This window comes from Helianthus annuus, chromosome 17 (assembly GCF_002127325.2).
Source record: "Helianthus annuus cultivar XRQ/B chromosome 17, HanXRQr2.0-SUNRISE, whole genome shotgun sequence".
NCBI classification, from domain to species: domain Eukaryota; kingdom Viridiplantae; phylum Streptophyta; class Magnoliopsida; order Asterales; family Asteraceae; genus Helianthus; species Helianthus annuus.
The window spans coordinates 47714995-47723535 of record NC_035449.2 but is presented as its reverse complement, the minus strand read 5'-3'; the positions used below and the strand labels follow the sequence as shown (position 1 = coordinate 47723535).

The window sequence follows — 8541 nt, the reverse complement described above, 5'->3', positions numbered from 1 at the left end:
TCCTGATCATTTTGAACATGAGCAAATAGAACGATAGCATCTTAATAAAAAAATAACTAATTACAAATGTGAAACCCAATAATTTTACTTCTGTCCCATTTGAACGGAAAAGATAAGTACAAACTAAATTTAAAAAAAATGCAATATGAAAATAAGAGATAGAATAATCGATATTTTTTTTCATGAGATAAGGATAAACTAAATAAAAAAGTGTCAATTTGGTAAATAATAATATTAAGTATGAAAAAGTAGGAAATTACAAATATAGACATCTTCAATGAATGACACGTGTACAAAATCAAGTTTCTTTTTATTATATAGTATAGGGGTAGGGCTAGATAGAAAACCCTATATATATAAAAAACCCGAGAAAACCCAAGCTCCCGACATTTTTTTTTTTTTGAAAAAAATAACACATGTAATATACATGTTTTTAAGACTTTTGGGCCAAAAAAATCAAAAAAGCGCCGAAGGGATATTTTAAAAAAAAAAAACAAGTTTCAGCAATTTTCAGCGAAATTATGGATTTTTTGCTTAACACGTGTTAGGAGCTGAAATTTGTTTATTTTTTTTTAAAAAATCCCTTCGGCGCTTTTTTGTTTTTTTTGGCCCAAAACACTCTAAAACATGTATATTACATGTGTAATTTTTTAAAAAAAAAAAAATGTCGAGAGGTTGGGTAAAAATGGCTTCCCATTTGGGTTTCCAGAGTTTTCTAAGAATTTTAGGGTTTTTTATCTAGCATTATCATATAGTATAGATACTTTTGAAAATTGCAAAACACAATATTCTGCTTTCCCAAACACTAAAAATAAAGGCAAAACAAAAGTATGAAACCTGTAGTTCATGCAAACCCTCATAAAGCCAAGTCATCACACACGTGTCATCACCACCACTCACCCCTTCATCTATATCAACCCCACCTCCACCACCTCAACCAACTCATCAAACCCATCCATGGCCACCACAACCTACGACCGCCACCATGTCACCACCACCCAACCCCAATACCGCCATGATCAACACACCGGTGACAGACTCACCCACCCACAGCACCAGCAACAAGGCCCCTCAACCGGCAAGATAATGGTCATCATGGCCTTACTTCCAATAACCGGAATCTTGTTTGGTTTAGCCGGTATCACCCTCGTCGGGACGGTTATCGGGCTCGCTCTCGCGACTCCGCTGTTTGTTATATTCAGCCCTGTTATTGTTCCAGCGATGATAGCGATTGGGCTTGCGGTTACCGGGTTTTTGACTTCGGGTACGTTCGGGTTAACGGGGTTAAGCTCGTTGTCGTATTTGTTTAATATGGTGAGGCGGTCGACAATGTCGGTTCCGGACCAGATGGATTATGTGAAGGGGAAGTTGCAGGATGTGGGGGAGTATACGGGCCAGAAGACGAAGGATTTGGGCCAGAAGATACAGCATACAGCCCATGAAATGGGTGACCAGGGCCAGGGTCAGGGTGGTGGGAAAGAAGGGCGAAAAGAAGGGGGGAAATAATGTGAGAATTTGTGAGTTAAGAAGATGTTGGAATAATGGTGGTGTAAGTTTGGTTGAGTAAAGCATCGTTTGTAAGCTTATATGTATGGATTTGAAGTTTTTTTATAATAAAATAAAATATAATTTATTAGTTTATGTTGTTTTTGTGTTTTATAGTTGGTCGATTTTCAAACTTGGTTTATTATGAAATTGAACAAAAATTAAAGCATCATATTCATTGAGGCATTTCATCGAACATCCAGCCTGCCTGCCTGCTTTATATGTGTTTAATGTCTAAATCAACATTAGAATGTAAAAGAATAGTTTTCAAGTAATTGAATTGATTCACTTTGGGCTAGCTGATGAAATTGATTATTCGACTGGTATATGTGAAAGCAAATGCTCGAGTAAACAATGCGCAATGGGTGGAAACCTTTCGAAGCAATCGGAAACGGCATGTAACATTTGCAGTCATAATAATTAGTTTATCGGCAATGTATTACCATTATGTATGGCTCTAACTATCTTGCACACCATCTTTGCCTATCTGCACACTTAGGGTTTACCTACGCAGCGTATTGGTCAATACACAGCGTATAGACCTATACTCAGCATATATAAAACATGGATTTCAGAGCCTTATCACCAATCATTGCACAGAAAACAATGGTTTATATACGCTGCGTATGGACCTATACGCAGCGTATATAAAACTCAATTTTTGTATTTTTTATGTATTCCTTTGTTTATTTATAGAAAAAGAAAATTATTTATAAAAAACAATATTATTGGTAAATAATACAAATATAAATTATAAAAAAATACAACTATTATAAATTATAGAAATTAAAAAAGAAAATTATTTATAAAAAAACAATATTATTGGTAAATAATACAAATATAAATTATAAAAATTAAAAATAATACAACTACTATTAATTATAAGAACTAAAAAAGAAAAATATTTACAAAAAACAATATTATTGGTAAATAATACAAATATAAATTATAAAAATTAAAAATAATACAACTATTATGAATTATAAAAATTAAAAAAGAAAATTATTTATAAAAAAACAATATTGTTGGTAAATAATACAAATATATTATACGATACGATGCAACACCATACGCTACTACTCCGCCACTGGTCTATAGGTGTATATATATGTCCCGTATAGGCCTATAGGTGTGGTTTAGGTCCCGTGTAGGCCTATAGGTGTATACAAGACCTACATAGAACCTATGCAAGACCTACATGGAACCTATACGCTACTACACTATACAATACGATGCAACATGATACGCTATTATACGATACGATATAACACCCGTATAGGTCTATAGGTGTATATATGTCTCGTATAGGCCTATAGGTGTGGTTTAGGTACCGTGTAGGCTTATAGGCATATACAAGACCAACATGGAACCTATACGAGACTTATACTATACACTATACGATACGATTCAACACGATACGCTACTATACGATACGATATAACACCTGTATAGGTCTATAGGTGTATATATGTCCCATATAGGAATATAGGTGTGGTTTAGGTCCCGTGTAGGCGTATAGGCATATACAAGACCTACATGGAACCTATACGAGCCTTATACTATACACTATACGATACGATACAATACGATACGACACTATAGTAGAGGTCACGTATAGGCCTATAGGCAGATACAAGAAATATATGAGACTTATACGAGGTTTATACGAGACTTATACTATACGATACGATACATAAAAATATATTTTTTTTAAATTCACCCTTTATATACGCTGCGTATAGGCCTATACGCAGCGTATATAAAGGGTCAAAAAGTATATTTTTACCACAAGTTTGTGGTTAAAAATAAAAATTACCCTTTATATACGCTGCGTATAGACCTATACGCAACATATATAAAGTGTCAAAAAGACAATGTTACCCTTGCATATGGCTGTGTATAGCCCCAAATGCAGGGGTAAAATGGTCTTTCCCACTATACGCTGCGTATAGACCCATACGCAGCGTATATAAAGGGTCAAAAGACATTTTTACCCTTGCATTTGGCTTCGTATAGCCCCAAATGAAGGGCTAAACGGTCTTTTTGACCCTTTATATACGCTGCGTATAGACCTATACGCAGCGTATATGAAGGTTTTTTTTAAAGGTTATATCGAATCGTATAGGTGTAGTATAGGTCACGAATTAGCCTCGTATAAGCCTATAAGTGTGATATCGTATCGTATAGCGTAGTATATGTCACGTATTGACCTCGTATAAGCCTATAAGTGTGATATCGTATCATATAGCGTAGTATATGTCCCGTATAGGCATATACATCACCTATACGAGACTTATACTATACACTATACGATACAATGCAACACGATACGCTATTATACGATACGATATAACACTGTCTATAGGTGTATATATATGTCCCGTATAGGCCTATAGGTGTGGTTGAGGTCCCGTGTAGGCCTATAGGCATATACATCACCTATACGAGACTTATACTATACACTATACGATACGATGCAACACGATACGCTACTATACGATACGATATAACACCCGTATATGTCTAAAGGTGTATATATATGTCTTGTATAGGCCTATAGGTGTGGTTTAGGTCCCGTGTAGGCCTATAGGCGTATACAAGACCTACATGGAACCTATACGCTACTACACTATACCATACGGTGCAACATGATACGCTACTATACGATACGATATAACACCTGTATAGGTCTATAGGTGTATATATGTCCCGTATAGGCCTATAGGTGTGGTTTAGGTCCCGTATTGACCTCGTATAAGCCTATAAGTGTGATATCGTTTCATATAACGTAGTATAGGTCACGTATTGACCTCGTATAAGCCTATAAGTGTGATATCTTATCGTATAGGTGTGGTTTAGGTCAAGTATTGACCTTGTATAAGCCTATAAGTGTGATATCGTATCGTATAGCGTCGTATAGGTCACGTATTGACCTCGTATAAGCCTATAAGTGTGATATCGTATCGTATAGCGACGTATAGGTCACGTATTGACCTCGTATAAGCCTATAAGTGTGATATCGTATCATATAATGTAGTATAGGTCACGTATTGACCTCGTATAAGTCTATAAGTGTGATATCGTATCGTATAGGTGTGGTTTAGGTCACGTATTGACCTCGTATAAGCCTATAAGTGTGATATTGTATCGTATAGGTGTGGTTTAGGTCACATATTGACCTCGTATAAGCCTATAAGTGTGATATCGTATCGTATAGGTGTGGTTTAGGTCACGTATTAACCTCGTATAAGCCTATTAGTGTGATATTGTATCGTATAGGTGTGGTTTAGGTCCCGTATAATCTTATATGCATATACAAGACCTATAGGAATCCTATACGAGACTTATACTACACTATACAATACGATACGATACTATACTATACAATAACACCCTTAGAGGCCTCTATACGAGACTTATATTATACACTATACGATACGATACGATGCAATACGATACGATACGATGCAATAAGATACGGTAATTTAATTTAAATGATAAAAATATAATATATTTGTATTATTTACCAATAATATTGTTTTTTCATAAATAATTTTCTTTTTTTATAAATAAACAAAGGAATACGATAATTTAATTTAAACGATAACAAAACAATATATTTGTATTATTTACCAATAATATTTTTTTATAAATAATTTTCTTTTTTAATTTTTATAATTCATAATATTTGTATTATTTTTAATTTTTATAATTTATAATTTGTATTTGTATTATTTACCAATAATATTGTTTTTTATAAATAATTTTCTTTTTTAATTTTTATAATTCATAATATTTGTATTATTTTTAATTTTTATAATTTATATTTGTATTATTTATCAATAATATTGTTTTTTATAAATAATTTTCTTTTTTTTATAAATAAACAAAGGAATACACAAAAAAAATACAAAAATGAAGCTTTGTATACGTTGCGTATAGATCCCTACGCAGCGTATGAGACAAAAATGACACAACTACCCTTGTATTTGGTCAAAAGACATTTTCAGACCTTTATATACGCTGCTTAGAGGTCAATACGCAGCGTATTTAAACTTTGTGAAAAAATGATCCCTCAAACCTACCAAAATGACCCAAAAAAATCTAATGGTTTATATACGCTGCGTATAGACCTATACGCAGCGTATATGACCCTTGTTTTCTGTGCAATGATTGGTTATCAGGCACTGAGATCTATGGTTTATCTACGCAGCGTATTGGTCAATACGCAGCGTAGAGGGTTAACCCTATACGCTGCGTATTGACCAATACGCTGCGTAGATAAACCCTAATTTTGCTAGGGTTTGGTGTGCCAATAGGCACTTTAGTGTGCCAATAGGCACTTTAGTGTGCCAATAGGCACTTTAGTGTGCCAATAGGCACTTTAGTGTGCCAATAGGCACATCCTTATGTATGGACTGCTTGGATTTTTTTTTAGAGTTATTTTCCTGTGAAAATAAAATAAACGTACGAAACATACGAATTGAAAGAAAGTCAAAAAAAGTGGCGGTGGTATTTGGTAATTATCAGCAACTTCAAAATTACTATAGTAGAGTAATTTTGAGCTTCTGTAGAGTAATTTTGGTCGTGTAGGGTGATTATCAAAATTGTAGGGTAATTATCAAAATTACACTAACCCCCCTCCCAAAAATACCTAAACCATCCTAAAAAAACCTAAACACCCCCCCCCTCAAAAAAAAAATCCTAAAACAGACATTTTCCAAAATTACTCTGCTAGAGTAATTTGATAATTACCCTACATTTCTAAAATTACTCTACAGAGCTCAAAATTACTCTACAGATGCTCAAAATTACTAGAGTAATTTTGAAGTTGCTGATAATTACCAGATTGCCACCGCCACTTTTTGCTTTTTCCCTAGTAATTTGAAGTTGCTAATAATTACCAAAATGACACCGCCACTTTTTGCTTTTTCCCTCAATTCGTACGTTTCGTACGTTAATTTTGTTTTTATTTGATCCTTTACCCTTTTTTTTATACGGGGTGTTTGGGATTCCTCTTAAAAGTGACAAGAAGGACTTTTAAGAAGGAAAGGAATCCAAACAGAGTAATTTTGAAGTTGCTGATAATTACCAGATTGCCACCGCCACTTTTTGCTTTTTCCCCAGTAATTTGAAGTTGCTAATAATTACCAAAATGACACCGTCACTTTTTGCTTTTTCCCTCAATTCGTACGTTTCGTACGTTAATTTTGTTTTTATTTGATCCTTTACCTTTTTTTTATACGGGGTGTTTGGGATTCCTCTTAAAAGTGACAAGAAGGACTTTTAAGAAGGAAAGGAATCCAAACACCATCTGTAAGTACTTTTGATGAGTGATAAGTACTTTTGAAGTAAAAGGAATTCCAAACACTATGATAAAAATGATAAAAAGGACTTTTAGAGGAGATTATGTCTTCAAAAGGAATTCCAAACACTATGATAAAAAGGACTTTTAGAGGAGATTATGTTTTAGAGGAGATTATGTCTTCAAAAAGGAGATTGTGAGAAGTCAAAATTTCTTATTTATTGAATTTGAGAACGACTCTTTTTAGAATGACTCTTAAAAAAGAGAAGTTGAAAAGAAATCCCAAACCCCCCTATGTATATTTATGAGGTTGAAGGTCCAATAGCTTAAGATATGAACCTTCAACTATTAATAACAAGGGTAGGTCGTTTCGTCCATCTTTAACCAATGTTGGAGAACTCGCTAGTCGGCTGGTGAGGTGGTGACTAACGACTACTCGGAATTAATCGGATAATCAGTTTCATATTGGTTATTTAAAAGGCGTCGTAAGTAAGAGGTTTGGTGTGTTGTGTTGTGGCGCTGCTATTGGATTATGGAATAAAGCGTGCGAGGACAGTGTGGATAAATAAAAAATATGTAAATAAAATATATTTTTTGGAGGCCCTTGTTTTGGGTGGCCCTAGGCCTTAACCTAGATTGATAAGCCTAACGGGCCGGCCCTGTATGTAATTTTCAATTTTATGTATACATATACATATTTATAGGTAAATATTTTAAATAGCTAGGTTTTAACTCTGACTCAATTCATTTTTTTAAGTATACAAGATTAATTGTTGGAATTCACATGGTTTGGTTGGAAACTGGCCGAATTTAGAGGTTTTAGACACAATATACAGGTTTTTTGCCGGAATCTGGCCGAAATCGTCGATTTTTGGCTGGCCGACTAGGTCTGACTAGGCCCGACTAGCGATTAATGAACTGGTTAACGAAAAATTACTCAGTTACTACTGGCCGACTAGTGATTAATCGCCGACTAGTCGCCGTCTAGTCGCGATTTTTACAACACTGCATTTAACCATTTAACACTCTTTGTCTCGTTTCGTCCATCTTTAACACTCTTCGTCTTGTTTCATCCACCTTTTTCACCCTTCGTCCCTACCGTTTCAAGTCTTAACACGTTTCGACTTTGGTCTTAACCCTTGGTAACTTCCATCTTTAACATTCCTCGTCTTGTTTCATCCAACTTTAACACCCTTTGTCCCTGACGTTTCAAATCTTAATACGTTTCGACTTTGGTCTTAACCCTTGTTAACTTATCTATTAATTACTCTCCATGTGCTCCTCGTGCAAGAGGTAACTTGTCCACCTTTAATACCCTCCGTCCCTGAAGTTTTAAGTCACACGTTCCGACTTTGGTCTTAGCCCTCATTAACTTATCCGTTAATTACCCTCCATGTACAGGTATCCTCATGCAAGAGGCGATTTGTCCACCTTTAATATCCTCCATCCCTGACGTTTCAAGTCACACGTTTTGTCTTTGGTCCTAATCTCTGTTAATTACCCTCCACGTGCCCCTAAGGTAATTAATACATTAGGTTAGTTTTATTGACATCATCCAACGGTCATCACCTACAGCGCAATCGCTTTTGTCTTGTTACGTACCCAGCGCAATCGCTTTTGTCATGTTACGCACCCAACCTAACCGGCAAAAAAAACATATATAGCTCGTCTCTAACCGGTAAAAAAACATA

At 34.9% G+C, this 8541-nt stretch overlaps 1 protein-coding gene across 1 annotated transcript; it reads left to right on the top strand.

The window, feature by feature from the left end:
• Window positions 1–932: 932 nt before the first annotated feature.
• Window positions 933–1646, top strand: LOC110921783 (oleosin-like). Its single transcript, XM_022166132.2, has one exon. It carries the CDS (start codon window positions 958–960, stop codon window positions 1504–1506), a length of 549 nt encoding a protein of 182 aa, XP_022021824.1. The 5' UTR covers window positions 933–957; the 3' UTR covers window positions 1507–1646.
• The last annotated feature ends 6895 nt before the right edge of the window (window positions 1647–8541 follow it).

What these genes read in the sequence shown, in the direction of transcription:
- LOC110921783 (XM_022166132.2), top strand. Translation starts at nt 958, where the DNA reads ATGGCCACCACAACCTACGACCGCCACCATGTCACCACCACCCAACCC.